This window comes from Dermacentor silvarum, chromosome 2 (genome assembly GCF_013339745.2).
Source record: "Dermacentor silvarum isolate Dsil-2018 chromosome 2, BIME_Dsil_1.4, whole genome shotgun sequence".
NCBI lineage: Eukaryota > Metazoa > Arthropoda > Arachnida > Ixodida > Ixodidae > Dermacentor > Dermacentor silvarum.
The window spans coordinates 86,904,705-86,920,170 of NC_051155.1; the positions used below are offsets into that span (position 1 = coordinate 86,904,705).

A 15,466-nucleotide genomic window follows, 5' to 3' on the forward strand; every position below is an offset into this window, starting at 1 on the left:
AAGGTTGTAAGCGACCAGCACGCCTTCTGTTGGCTGGCAAATTTTAAAGCTGCCTCGCACGGTGAAGTCCTCAGACTTCAGAAATTCGACATCATCGTGATCCGACGGTTTCTGACACAGTTTTGTCGAGTCCTGCATTGTTTGGGATAAACCTCGTATATGGGCTGAAACGCAACTGATTTCTTTTGAAACTGTAATTATTTTACAAGCAATAAGACAAACAAGCAATAAAACAAACGAGTAACTGAGCATGCACTAGGCTTTCTTAATAAATACCGGAGTAATGAAGACATTTCTTTCAAAACAAGCACGCTATTTTGACAAATAACCTGCCGCGGTGACTAAGTGGTCTTGCGTTCTCTTGCTTGGTGCGAAGTCGTAGGCTCGATTTGCTGCCGCGGCAGCATTCTGTTGGAGGCTGAATTCAAGAACGTTCATTCGCTTCGCTCCCGGTGCATTTTATAGAACCAATGTAGTCAAAGTAACACTGCATGCGTCTTCATAACGCCTCTGTTGCTTCCTATAGTGTTAAATCACATAAATCATAGGAAACAATGGACCCGTAACGAGAACGAAACGCCAAGCGATTTCTCATATATGCACATAGTACATTGTTTCGCTCCTACTCGAGTTAATTACGGCAATGACAAACTTGTAGTGGGTGCCGTTCACGAGTGAGAAATTCCGTATACAAATAGACCGGAAAAATTTCCCTAATGCTCCGTTGTATCATTAGTCTCTTCCTCACAAAAAAAAATGATGCATCACAAGAAGTACGTGTGTACCAGCGCGAGAAGCGATGGCGTTGTCTCAATCTACTATAGAAACAGCCGTGCACGCGATGATGGAGTCAGCGGAGCTTCTCAGGCGCAAGGACAAACAGCTTGCATCGGCGCTCTTGCGATGTGGCGGATCAGTATTGGCGGCGAGACGCAGCACAGCGGCGCACCCTCAACATTCGTGCAACTGCGCCCACGGCTGCGGCTCAGAAATGGTTGCCGTGGCACAGGTCGTTCCCGGATTGATAGTGAGCAGCATCGGCCTGGCTCTCAATTTCACCGCGAAGCTCATGAGCAACAACGCTAAAGACCCCGACGTGTGCACAACCATCGTGAGTTCACTCCTTCATATGCCCATATACCGGGTGTTCAAAATTGAGCTTTGCAGGATTTTTGGAAATCGCCTGTGGCAGGTAGCATAATTCTCATCGTTGAGCTGGGGTATTCGACGAGGCGGACATTAGCAGCACGAGAAATCGAAACGCATGTTCAACTAATTAACAAAAATACCTTGATTAGTTAGTTAATTATTATCTTAGTTAATTGCTTTACGACAGAATGATGGCTTGCTGGGCTAGTTGGTTCATTGCAACTTGTGTAACAGCGCGAAAAATAACAAGGAAGGGACGACAATAGAGACAGAGTCAAAAGAGCGCTGTTTTCGCTCTTTTTACTCTGTCTCTATCGTCATACCTTCCTTGTTATTTGTCGCGCTGTTACACAAGTTACTTTACGACACATGTTGCAATTTACGAATTGTAGCCGGTGAGATTGCAAGACGCATTGATTGAAATGAATTTCCAGGATGACACGAGTTTCGACATATTATTTACTAAAGTGTGGGACGAAATACATGGGCGTTCCAGTTACTTTTGTGCTTCAGTGTATGAAACAGCATTTCGGTAACAAAGTAAGTGGAACAACAGTGCATATTTACGGCGAGTCTGATGGCGTATGCGTATCTCCAAACTGGTGTCATTTTAGAAATTTATTCCAAGTGAATACGTGTTGGAAACTCACCGGCTACAATTTTGAAATTGCAATATGTGTTGTAAAGTAATTAACTAAGACGTTCATTAGGCAAATTTGGTTAATTAGTTCAATACAATATGTGTTTCGATTTCTCGTGCTACTAATGTCCGCCTCTTCAAATCAACCAGCTCAACGATAAGAATTATGCTACCTGCCACAGGCGATTTTTAAAAATTCCGTCAAACTTAAATATGAACACCCTGTTTATATATCGTCTGCGCATTTCATTTCTACTCGTAGCACGGAACACGACATGAGGCACAGAAAATTGGGTATTACGAGAAACACTTGCGATAACTTCTAATTGATACTAGTCTAACGTTGGCTCAAACTTCAATAGCACTACCGGAGGTATAAGCGTAAGTCATATTTAGACGACAAGTGGAAACCACGAAAAAACTAAACAATAACAATTCGCGTCAAAAGAAGAAACACCATGTGTGGTCAAGACGCATGATGGGACACATACCGCTGAGTATGAATTTATTTATGTCACACTGGTATGAGTGGGGGGGGGGGGGGGGGGGCGTATGCAAGTTTCCCACAAATGCTGTACCTCTGTTGCTTCCATGATATTGCGGTGACTGCTATACGTAAACTTGCTCCTTGGTGCTATGACTGAGACCCACATTTCTGCTGGTCAGGGTGGTCTGGGTTAGGCCTTAAAGCGGCTGCAACAAAATTTAGTTTTTTTCTCCTTCGTGGAATTGTTGCGACTGCGATGTTCAGCCGCTGAGAAATTCGGTGTCTTGAGATTTGTTTCCGGTCGTGGTGTTCACCCCCCAATGCGAAACTTTAAAAAAAAAAAACAGAACGCCTGAGGTGCTGAGTTTTCGACGCACATATGGTCACTGGTATCGCGGCGAGAAATTTGAGCTAAGGAGATCGCTATTAGCAGCTGTCAATTCGTCCACGTCAGTGTTCAGTTGAAATGTAGATTTTGGACATGAAAAAGTATTGGTAATCAATTACCATCGTTTTCAGCAAATGTTTTTGCCTCCCTGTAAACACAAGTTTCTGCAAGATTGTGCAACAGTCTTAATAGTCCTGACGACCGCAAGAGATTGGGTAACTAGGCATTCTTTTTTTTCCCATTAACTTTGCCTCGCAGCCAATGCATGCAGGCGGAAACCTTTATGACTGAAAGTGTTTACAACTGCGGCTAAACGTGACTGTCTGAGGCTCCGGAAAGGTAGAGGAAAATGAATTTCCGAGGAGGCTTTATCTACGGAACTCTAGCGTTTGGGTTCGGATGCTTGTGTGAGTGTAGTTTAACTTTCTCTTGGAAACTTGCACTGCTCGCGAGAAAGTTATCGTACATAACCTTTTTGAAGTGTTTGTTGGCTAACGTCTGTAACTTATGACCGTTATGACCGCCATACAATGCATAGAGTATGTAGATACGCTAATTGTGGGCGATGTTCGCATTATGCTTTACTGCCGGTGAGGGGAAGACCAGCTGCCTGTACAAATATACCGCAGGTGCATCACTCCAGGAAGTTATTGACACACCTGTGCACTGGGGCAATGTTTCCTTGAGGCGAAGGCGTTAGTGATCGATTTCGCCCCCACTGTCTTGTTTCACAAGCCCTTCTGGTTTTGGCACGATCTAAGTACGTATTAATGACCAACTGACGATAAAAGGTCATGAAGCGTCTAACGGCACTGTGTAACAGAATCCCATGCTTGGTAGGTCGCTGTATAGTTGCATGTGGACATAATTCTCAGTCTAACTGAATTAATAAAGATCGCACTGTTATGCCCATGGAAAACTATGAGTACAGCATGATAGCATGGCTCACGCAGGTTTCTTGACCTCTGCGTCTGTAGTCTTTTTTATAGGCAAAGCTTTCTTCGCATAACCTGCTGACCTTTGCTGTCCGTCGCGGCTGCTGCTCGGTGCTTCTGCTGGTGCCTTGCTGGATAGATCACACAGAGGACTGCGCTCACATGACGAATCTGGCTATATACAATGTGGTACCACAAGTTTCGAGGCATGCTGTGTCTTGTAGAATGCAATTTATTTACGTACATTAAAACATTCCTTCAAAATGGTCCCAGTGCGCAACAGTACAGTGCCCTGTCAATTTGCGATTGTGCCCTGGAAGTCATATTCCGTGTACCGGACGAGCACGTACATTCTGCGATTCATGCTTGATTTGAGCAATCGTGTCAAAACAGCGACCTTTGAGCTGGGGGTTTTAACTTTGGGAAGAGAGCGAAATGAGCACGTGCCAAGTGGGCCGAGTGGGCCGAGTGTGGAGGAGAAATCGCATTGTTTCCGGCGAGAAACTCGCATGTACGGAGAGCTCTGTGACAGGGTGCATTGTCGTTATGCAGCGCCCAGGTTGTTGTGTGCCAGAAATCGGGCTGTTTTCGATGAACAGCCTCCCTTCGACTCACTAAAACATGGCCGTAAAACTCGCGGTGGATGGTATGATCCTACGGGACAAATCTCCGATGCCCAGTGTATTGGCGGCGAGACGCATATGCAGCACAGCGGTGCACATGCAACATTGGTGCAACTGCACCCGCGGCTGCGGCTCAGAAATGGTGGCGTGGGACAGGTCGTTCCCGGGTTGATTGTGAGCAGCATCGGCGTGAGTCTCAATTTGAGCTCGAAGCTCATGAGCAAGAACGCTTACATGGCATGCTGTATATATCGAAAAAATTGGAGGACGCTTAAGTTTCGCCTTTAAGAGTGGAAAGCAACACCATTCAAAGATTCCTGACTGCTTGTCAGGCTTCCCGGCAACTGCAGCTTTCTTTTTTCTCCAATTTCGCCTCCGCGCGTGCCTGCCGAAGAGGCGAGCGCCACCTGGATGGTGTTTTTGCAAGGAACACCGACCGGGGCGCGCCGCTGTATTAATGGTAGAAATGCTGGAAAGGGGTTTTGACTTTCCGCGCAGCAGAATTATGTTTTCTCGTACATTCAAATTACAATCCGAAGCTATCACACCTGTAGGGTTGTGGTTACGTCGTACTTTACGATTTTTCGGACGCGTTTTAGTTTGAGAAATTCAATTATTTTTACCAGCGCCCCTGAGCCATGCGGAGTGCCTGCGTGGTCGGGGTGGTTCGTGATGATTTTTTTGGCCGCGGATGCCGAGACCGACGCCGACGCCGCATATTCTGCGACACGGGGCCCTTCCCGCTATCGCGTTAAAAGACGATGAGCGTGCACTTTGTCTAGCTGCTGACGTGCCTAGCCCACTTTCGGCCGCAGTGACGTTGGGCTCTTCCACAGCGAAGGCCGTTACTTGGTCTTAGCTTCATACCCGTACACCGGACGTGAAAGGCGGGTCGATCGGCACATTCGGCATGGCTGATACAGCTCTTATTTCAAAATTTAAAAAAAAACAGCTCAAAGGTCGTTGTTTGGACACGATTGCTGAAGTCCAGCGCGAATGGCAGAAGGTGCTCGACGCGTACAATCGAATATTTCGACATGTTCGCTAAGTGGTGTCAAACATTTAGAGGGCCGCACTGCTACCCAAGGAAACTATTTCCTTGAACACAGAGGTAGTCTAAAAAATGTTCGATACCACCTCGTATCTGTACATCTGCGCACCTGTACTACGCCTACAGATGTGCCTGGTCTGTTCTCAACGGATTTACGCAATTAAATAACAAATAGTGCCTAAACATCCCGACTGCAAGAGATACGCACCTTCAAGCGCATAATTCCTTTATGAGAGCTAAATTTTCTGTGCCTTCTTCCCCGGGGCACTTCTGCTCGGTCACATTATCGCTGGATGAAGTGGACCGATCCTGTAGACAAGTGTAATCCGCGGTCACGTGGTTCAGGTGGGTCGCGTGGTGGGATACCCCCATGCCATGCAGGGTGGACACGTATAAACGCTGTGCTGAAAAACGAGGCGCATAGGATAAAGAGTTTTATTTGGATTTTAGTAAGTAACCGGTACACGGAAGCTTCGGTACATACAGATACCAACATGCGCAGAATATGTGCACGCTTTTTTTTTGTTAGGATTGTTACGCGTGTGTAAAAAGAGCAGTGCAAAATAGCGCGAACGCGCAGGCGTCTGTCCTACTGCCAGAGCGTGACTGTATTTCAAATTCCGGAGGTTTTCCAGCAATGCACGCTTTTGGGGACATGGAATATTTTCCTGCGTGAAAAGCACCCAAAGCCTGCGACAAGAACGACATTGCAGGTATATGTTGCGAATAACAAAGGACGAACGACGAATAACAAAGGACGAATAAGTTGATTCGTAGATTCATAGGCCCTACTAATATTACGATATATAATAGATACGCACGCGTGGAAACGCACGAGCGCTGCAAGCGGGATCTCTCTCTCCCTCTTATTCACAGAGCTCCCACGGGCACGAACGTCCTCCCAAGCACATTGCTACTATCAGCTGCTCAAGATGATTGCTACACGCTTTAAATATTAACCTGTCCCGAAATGCTTATTTTATTGCTCTATATGCGTGCATATCCTGTTTGCACCTCACGCTAGTGATGTTCATAATTCAACTGGATTATAATTACACACGCGATACATTATGCGTGTATCTCGTGTGTATATTTTAACAATACGCCTGTACCTGCCGCAGTGGATCAGTAGCTATGACGTAGCGCTGCTGAGCACGAGATCTTGGGTAGTTCAATTTCTGCCATGGTAGCCGCATCTCGATGTGGGCGGAATGGCAAATCGCCCGTGGGTCGTGCTTTGGGTGCACGTTAGAGAACCACAGGCAGTATAACCTAATCTGGAGTTTCTACGGCGTCTCTTATGGCGCACTGCTTCCACGCGTTTCAGGACGTTGAACTTCATAATCTTTTAACTCATCTGTAGAGCTTGTGCATTCAACGCTTAAGTGTAATACCGGTCTTTAAGATAATAAAATGAAATGAAGTGTGTGCATGCGGAGGAAAGTTTAGCTTAATGGTGGCAAACATGAATGTTCGACACGATTGCTGATTATGAGGGCACTTACTAAAAAGTATCACATGATATGCAAGAAAATCCTTCGCGTTCCCTATGGTTACAGATTGTTGCTTCGTTTCTTTTGCAAGCTTTTAGCCTCTGTGCGCCCGCTCCTGGTGCAGAAAATATTTGCGCGCTGCCGGATGACTGCATTGTGCACTTTAGCGTGACACCTACGTAGTACACTCGCCCGTGAAAATACTACGTGGTACATGAGCGCGTGGCCACGCTCCGCGGAGTGCCACCGCAGCCAGCGTGGTGGCGCATCGAAGCAGACCTGCTAACACCCAGTGATGCCTAGAGGCGTGGCTTCGTGTCGTAAACCAGTGTTGGACTGCTAAGCACGAGGTCGTGGAATCGAATCCCGACCACGGGGGCCGCATTTCGATGAGGGCTTAATGCGAACACACGCGGCTACTTAGATTTAGGTGTGCGTTAAAGAACTCCAGGTGGTCCAAATTGTTCCGGAGTTCCCCGCTACGGCGTGCCTCATAATCAGGTCGTGGTTCTGGCACGTAACAGAGAATAGTTTAATTTCTTTTGTTCATGTCGTACGCTATGTTGCTTGAACCAAGCCTGCGTTTTGGTGCGGTGAACCAAGCATGCTTTCAGTAGCATTCTCGCATCACGGGAGGCCCGCCTTGGCGTGTACGTACCACGTATGAAAGGAAGAACGGTTTTACCGCCTCGAGCTCACTACACCGCGTCTTTGACTCCAGTGAGCATTTCCGTCGGCGCACAAACATTGTAGAAGATGACACGAGGCCACGCCTCCAGGCATCACTGTAGCTGTGCAGGTTTGCTCGAATGAGCAGCAGGGGAAGCTGTACAGTCGCTCCGCGGAGCACGGCCATGTATAATACGTCGTGGACGAATGTATACTTAACTTTAGCCTGTGGGGCTGCGGGCCTATATGCCTCGACGCGTGGGAGCTTCTTGGCCCCATTTCCTCGTTGTGTACAGATTTGCGCGTCAGATTTGCTCTAACACGTGGTTAGAGCCATTAAAGTATTTTCATAGTAGTGATAACCTCTTACGCAATCCTTGCTTGTTCATTAGCCTATACGACGCACACCTCGGGTGGTGGTTGAGTAGATAATTTTGAATGTATTTACTGTGACGGCCGTCAGGCTTTAATGAAATGGGTGGGAAAATACAAGAAAAATACTGAATTCAAATACTTACAGGGAATTTGCGTGATATTAGCGTTGACGGACGACTTCGATTTTTTTTTGAGGAGGGGAGGGTGGTCCCTAATGATGACTATAACGGTGGAAAGGTGGTCCCTGTTTTGAATAGCCTTTGGAATGAAGGAGCTGGAGAGTACTGATTATTCCGGCAATTTGGGGCACTAAATTTCATATGGTGATTGGAACGAATAGATCATAGTAAGGATTAGTAAAAAGTATTTGCTTTGGGTCCTCCTTACTAAAACAAATTTTGTGAGACGCACGTAATCGACTTACAAGACGACGTACGGAGATATGAGGTATCGTACTTGTAAGAGCAGAAAAGTGAGGACATCAAGCTTTTATAAAGCAAACACATTGAATATGAATAACCTCAACAGCGCCAAGAAATTATAAAGTAAGGGGGTTACATACAAAGGAAGAAAAAGAGATGCAATTTTATTGTTTCTAAGAGGTTAATGAGCAGAGAGTTTCAGTACAGGTCAACTCTGTCAGCAGGTATTCTTGTCCGAAAGAGTGGTGGCCGCCGTCAGCCACTCAGGTTTGGGGGTGTGGACTGGGAGGTGGGATATGGCATTGGGGATGGTGGAGCATGGCATACCCACCACGGATGATGCGTGTTTGGCCGATCATCGCATCTAACGCAACCTAACCTAAGCATACTCGAGTTTGGAGGGCAGAAGTGTCATATCAAAAATATTTTTTCCTGGAACAGGGGAAAGAGAAAAGCTTGCATGAGAGTAACCTATTGTGCGGTTGGCATTGCTGAAAAGGTACCCGGTGTGTTCATTCCAGGACTGGTCATTCCAGGACTGGTTCCAGGGAGTCGAGCTATGGAATTAGTAAGAAGTGTCCGGCAGGTTAGTTTTACGTGTGATTATAATCGGCTTACATTTGTTAACATTGAGAGTCATAGGAGATGCATCACACCAGTTGTAAATTTTTAATAAGGTTGGTTTGAAAAAGGAGAGCCTCGGATTCTCTACAAGTTTCTCCACCATACGCACCCATCTGCGGAAAGTCTCATAAGAGGTAATGTGTCGAAAAGTTAATTATTATTTTAAGAAAACATGAGGGCTCCTAGTGCTCATACCTCGCTAAACACCAGATGAAGAGGAAATGACATTCTGATGATGAGCAAGAGGTCGCGGGTTCGTTTCGAGACCGGGAAAAAATTCATTTAGGAGGAGGAGGATATATGAACAAAATGCAAGGCAATAAACACGCAAAACATGCGCACGTGCTTAGGATTTTATGCCAGTCACAAAAACCCAGCTGATAAATATTAAATGATTTCCCACTGCACCGTCTCTCATAGCCGAGGCGCTGTACCTGCCTAAGGTGGCACAAACATGGTCCTCAAATAATGTGTGCCCATATTTCACCGCATTATAATCGTGAAATTAAAAAAGCCTCAAGAACCCAATGCGGCGCACAGCAGCTTTAGGTGTTGGAATTTCGTGGGAAACACCTTCAGTTCATCTCCAAGAACTGTAGTGGGAATATTTTCTTTTATTTCCTTCTTTTTCGGTTCAGATGGACGCAATGTAAAGCTTTCACTTCATTGGAAACATTTGGACCAGGAAGACCTAGCGGGGCAGAAAAACGCAAATTTCCGTCGGACGACGGTAGATCGGACACAACTGTTAGAAGAATTGTTTATAGTAATGCTTTAAAATTTTCAAATGTCTTCGGCGATGAGAGCAGGAAGAAGGGTGCCCGCCGGCATATGCGCACGGAATGACTTTCGCGGAAAGGAGCGCCTGCATGATGTTGACGCGTATTGTTCCGCGCGTGGCATTCGCGGATGAGCGGGAACGCCACTGTGACGGAGGCGCGCCGTCACGCTACAGCGGATCTCATAGGCCCGGTTGCGGCGGCATCGCGTGTGACAAACAGATGCAAATCCGCTCATTTGCATCACAACGCAAGGTTGCTCGTGTCTGACATTCAGCGCGCTCTCGCGAGAAGTGAAGCAGGACGTAGAAAGCGAAGGGCGAAGAAAAACAGAACACAGCACAGCCATTATTTATTTATCTTTTTGTTGGAAAATGCTCGCGAAAGTGGCTGCAGAAACAATGACAAGAATCGTAACGTGTGGGGCACGACGCAGACGAAGGGAGGAAACACGTGAAATTCGAACGTCCTGATGAGCACACAAGTGGAAACATTTGTCTGTCGCTGGCTAAGCCTTGCTTTACTGACTGAAAAGTGTGGCGTACTAGTGCATGCGTCTCGGTAAATGAGTGTGTATGCGGCCCATCTCCATATAATGCCTTTTGTCTGTGTATACGCTTCAAGAACAACAGTGTTTCTATAATGCCCTAGCATTCTTAGCATACTTCACTCACTTACCGCGGGCTACCTATTTTTCTTTGTATGTATATTTGCATTTATATACATGTTTGTATCTAACTGTTTCCCTGCTTACCTGAGTCACAGTGGTCGAATGGTTAGATCATCGGAAGGCTGTGCTGAGGTAACAGAGTTCAAAAGAATTTCAGGCATGCAGCTTCACACTAGTGGTGTGAAGACTGGGCAAACAGTAAAGCTGGCGACCCCACCTTGTTTTATCTCGGTTCAGCCAAGTTTTTGCGAGGCTATGCTTCGAGACTCGGCCACGTTTTGCGCAAGATCACCCCGGAATTATCGACAGCCCAAGGAGCAACGAACACTCGATCATTAAAGTATCTGGATGCTTCTGGACGCTCAAACGTTTTTGCTCGCTTTCGCGGGCTCGTAACTCTGGATGTTCTGTGAATCGCCAACGTTTCGCGGCCGCTTCAGCGGCGCGATACTCGTGATCGGGCCGAAGTCTTCTCACTCGCTCTCGAGTAGCGGTGCGGCGGCTTTCACGCCGCGCTTCCTTTGCTTCTGGAGTGACGCTCTTCTTCGGCCGCCACATCTTAGCAGCGTATGTGCTCGGCAAGGAGACGGCGGGGCTTTGGTGTCGCCGTGGCGGCGACGCGGAGTTATATATCCCGTGGGTCGGAGCAGTGACGTCACGGCTTAGCTCTGTGTCTGCGCAGCCGCGGCAACCACTCGACACGGCGCAGTGACGTCATGGCTCGGCAAAGCTAAGGCGAAGCGATGCGGCGCGCGCAATGACGTCACGGCTCACGCAGCTGTAACCAATCGGGCGGGGTGCACCTCAGAATCAGTGGAATTCTGGAGCTAGCCAGCGACCATATTTAATGAACTTTCCACATTTTTCAAAGAGGTTAGGAAAATCTTTCCAGTTCCTGATAAGGAGCTATCCAGGGAACAGACCGCAATTTTACGCCAGATACAAACCGACTCTTTCCCCTGTCCACACAGATTGGCGTGTATTACTTGCGGACAGGTGGACCCAATTTTCCTCAATTGTGGCCAGAGGGCCAGAACCAATTGGCCACCCAAAATCATATCTTACGGGGATGCACTGCCAAGCCCCCTCCGAAAAATCTACTGACAGCTCCCTCAGAGGAAGCCTGGGAGGCCCTCTTAAGGTCAGAAGGCAAGACAACCCAAGAAAATCTCACGACCTGGGCTCTGCAGGTCGCCTCAACCGAGGCCACCTGGAGGCCAAGGCCTTCAGATCTACTCCGTCTGAAATTACGACTAAAGTTGTTTCCTCTTCCTGTGGCGAGGCTCGGCGCAGTCGGCGCAGCTGTGGCGAAGCGTTGCTAGACGACGCATGGTGACGTCATCGCCAGGCGGAGGTTTTGCGGTGGACACTCGACAGGACCATCCTCGAGCTTGGACATCTTCGCTAGTTCACAGGAGTATGTGCCATTGCACTTGGACCCTTTCTGCACTACCTACAGGATCAATCCACATTTCTGGTTTACGCTACGTGGCGCAAGGAGAGCCTAAACAGCTCCGCTGTTAAAACAACCATCGGATTAACTTGGGTCCCTGAGTACGTGCCATCTTGCTGGTGAGATTTTCTTGGGTGGTCTTGCCTCTCTTCAGAGAAGCTCTCTCACGCCGACATGTGTCTTTGTAAATGCGGGATTGGGTAGGGGCCACTGTTCGAAGAAAGTCTTTGACGCCGAATTGCACCAGTGGGTATCATCCACTCCGTATGTTATGGCCTTCAATCAACCTCTGTGATGCCAGCTGGGGTCACTGTTTGATTAAATGCTACAGCAGTACTGTCTCCAGTCATCGTGAGATGGGTTCGGCCCAATTTTCAAGTGACGCTTTGCCTCTTTGCTTTCCTTGCTGCCTACTTCTAGGCCACTTGTTAAACTTGCATCGCATAATCAATCCACGCCCCCATTCAGATAAGCATTAGGCCATTCCACGACGTATATCAATATTTGTCGCCTTCAAACGTTTAGAACCACGTTAATATACAGTGCGTTGTGCCCTGTCACGAATGCAGGAGACATTGGTGCGCAGCAAGGGCTACCCTTTCGAGACACACGAAGTAGCCACAGAGGACGGCTACCTGCTGCAGCTGCACCGGATACGTCACGGCAGGGATGGACACTGCGGCGCCAACGAGACAAGCAGCGCGTGCTGCGAGCGTGGACCCCTGTTCTTCATGACGGGCCTCCTGGCAGACTCTGCCTCCATTGTACTCGACTTCCCCAAGCAGTCGCTGGGTGAGCTCCGGTGTCCTATTTTTATAATTCCTCTCACTCTTTTCTATAAGGGGTGCCAGATCGGAGATAGATTGGAAATATTTGTGAATGTTCCGAGGATTCTCGTTTGTGGGCACTAGCAAAGCGCGTATTCGAAGCTAACCTGCAATTAATATCAAATGGACGCCATGAGTATAGTCTGGTCCTGCGTTTGTTCAGCATTTGCTGTGGGAGGTACGATCAATGCATCATCCTAACCTACTCGACTACGTATTTGTCCAAGAGTTTGTATGTCATTTTCGTTATTACTATATTGGTCATACACCGCACAGTGGTCGCACTGATAAGTAGGATTAACGAGAATACATGGCACGCTAGAGTTATCGCCGAAAAAGTGCGATGGAAAGCATTTCATCGCCAATTTTCAGAAATGGAGAAACAATGGTTGCGGAGTACAGCGTAAATTTGGAGTAAGAATGCAAGTTTTTCTTGCAGAAAATGAAGCAATTATTACCTTTTATGTTCATGATTACGTTTGTTCTGTTCTCATGGTGATGCAGGATACGTATTGGCTGACAACGGATACGACGTGTGGCTAGGAAACGTCCGCGGTAACACCTACGGAAAAAAGCACAAGAATTTGGACGTGAAATCAAAGAAGTTTTGGAATTTCTCGTAAGCACCATATTATCATTTTTTGAGCAGCCTTCTCTATGTACAGCCGTGAGCAAAAGTATACAGGACCAAGTGGTCGCCGAAAAAACTCAATTCCTTCAGAATTACCATGTATAAACTGAAATTGATGAGAGGAATGACGACGAATGCAACTGACTGGTACAATTAACGAGTGCATAATGCCAAGTTTGGACTGCAGTCCTCAATTTGATGTCACATTCACAGGCAGAGGTCAAAACTACTTTTGTTGCGCCATCCCTGATGGGTGTACATTTTCTCAAACGTTTACATAGATAACGCTGCCAATGTCTTAAGCGGGTGGCAACAACGGTACAAGTGCGTGCAGTTTAAGAGGAAATTGTCGCCACATTTTTGCATTGAAGATTGAGGACCTTTCACCAGGCCAGACTGAAAAAAAATTATTGCACCAAGGAAATTGCAAAGCGCCCGCCAGGGAGCGTTCTACATCAATAATTTTTCATATAATTTTGTAACGACGGAGGCATAACAAATTAAAGTATAAATATTTAAATGACAGCTCATACACCGCATAACTCTTGCAGCGCACTAACCAACAAATATTTTGATTAATTTCGTGCATCGTGTGGAACGAACGAACTTTGTACGAGAATGTGTCGCTTAATAAAGGGCTTTACGGGACATTATGAGGGGAGAGAACCTGGTAGCCATTAAAGGAGTGCGGAACGGTAAAGTACTTGGCACAGTAGCAATTAATTGGAGGGGGGGGGGCGGGGGGAGTGCAGAAGCCGATGAGACCAGAAGGATTGAGAATATTGTGAGGACTCATGAAGATCCAAGAACAGATGTGCACTCGCATGAGAGAAGACGTATAGTCTATCACTGTGGAAAGACAAGAACGGAGTTTAATTGTATAAAAGAAATTTACTTAAAATTGCTTGAAAGCCGTAAACTATTCCAAAGTAGAAATTAAATTCTGGGTTTTGACGTAGGAAAACCAGAATATGAGGCACGGCGTTGTGGGGTACTCAGAGGTAATTCTGACCGCCTGGTGTTCTTTAAGGTGCACCCAATGCATGGTAGGCGGGTGTTTTTGCATTTCGCCCCCATCTAAATGGGGACGCCGCGGCCGGGATTTGATCCCGCAACCTCGGGCTTGACAGCGAAACACCAAAGCCACTACGACACCACGGCGGGTTAAAATCTTCCAAAATGACACTGGGTTGAAAGATAGTAGTGCAGCTCAAAAACACACAAGGAATAACTAACGGGGCTAGACACAAGGGCACTAGACACAGGGGACACATCATGAATAACTAATTAGCCCACTCTCATATCTTGCTGGGTTTAAGGCTGCTAGAAGAGATCACTATGGGGCAGGCTATTTCGAATAATGCCCGGGGATGTTTTCGGAAATTTTGTTCCTTGAATAGCGCGTGATATGCCGGGTTTGTCTCTTATCTCATTTAATATGACCTTGAAAAAGTTTTTACATTAGAAGGGCAGCTACATTTAGCGTAGTTTCAGTGAATAACAGATATAGGATGTTCCACCATCATACGGAAGAGGGGCTGTAGTTTGTGTACTTCGTCATAATTTGCAATTACATTTTGAACAGTGATAAGCACATAAATTCAAATAGAAAAGCAATTATTGACAGTCGACACCGTTAAAATACGACCCCAGAGTAGGCATATCATCTCGAGCTGTATTAAAAAATGAAACACCAGTGGCGGTGGGGCGTTGCGAAGCGACAGCACGAATTTGGAGCATTTCCGTGCATTTCCGTGCATCTTTGTCCGCTTTATGCATGAAACTATCACAAAGTTCTCAAGCTCAAAGTTCAAGTGTTTGTGAGTTCAATATCATCTCTTGTCAATGTGAAGTTTCATGTGCTAGCCCACCGCCATTTCATCTCCGTCAGTTAGTGGGTCGGTTGATCAGTATCTCGCACGATATACGCGCCTTTGGTGACGGTACGAAAATCGTAAATGGCGATGACGACACTATACCACAAGGGCGATCACATACAAATAACGGAGTCATTTACGTACACAGCACGTTTTCACAGAAATATCCGAGTCCACACGATCTTACTACAGCATGTTACTACTGAAACCAATAGAAATACACGGTTACACATAAACCAATTGTCATGTTATACAGTGTATACTTCATGTTGAAGGTATACAAATACATGAAGGTTATGTACACCCGTGAGCAAAAGTATACGAACCACAGGGTCGCCGAAAGCACTGAATTTCTTGATAATTAACATCCATA

At 46.6% G+C, this 15,466-nt stretch overlaps 1 protein-coding gene across 1 annotated transcript in view; it reads left to right on the forward strand.

Annotated features, from left to right (window-relative positions):
* Window positions 1–859: 859 nt before the first annotated feature.
* The window catches only part of LOC119441593 (lipase member J), a 58,475-nt gene continuing 43,868 nt past the window's right edge, over window positions 860–15,466 (forward strand). The window contains exons 1-3 of the mRNA XM_037706201.2: window positions 860–1,111; window positions 12,328–12,550; window positions 13,090–13,204. Of these exons, the coding sequence (XP_037562129.2) occupies window positions 992–1,111; window positions 12,328–12,550; window positions 13,090–13,204 (458 nt within the window). The 5' untranslated portion in view covers window positions 860–991. The remainder of the gene's footprint in view (window positions 1,112–12,327; window positions 12,551–13,089; window positions 13,205–15,466) is intronic.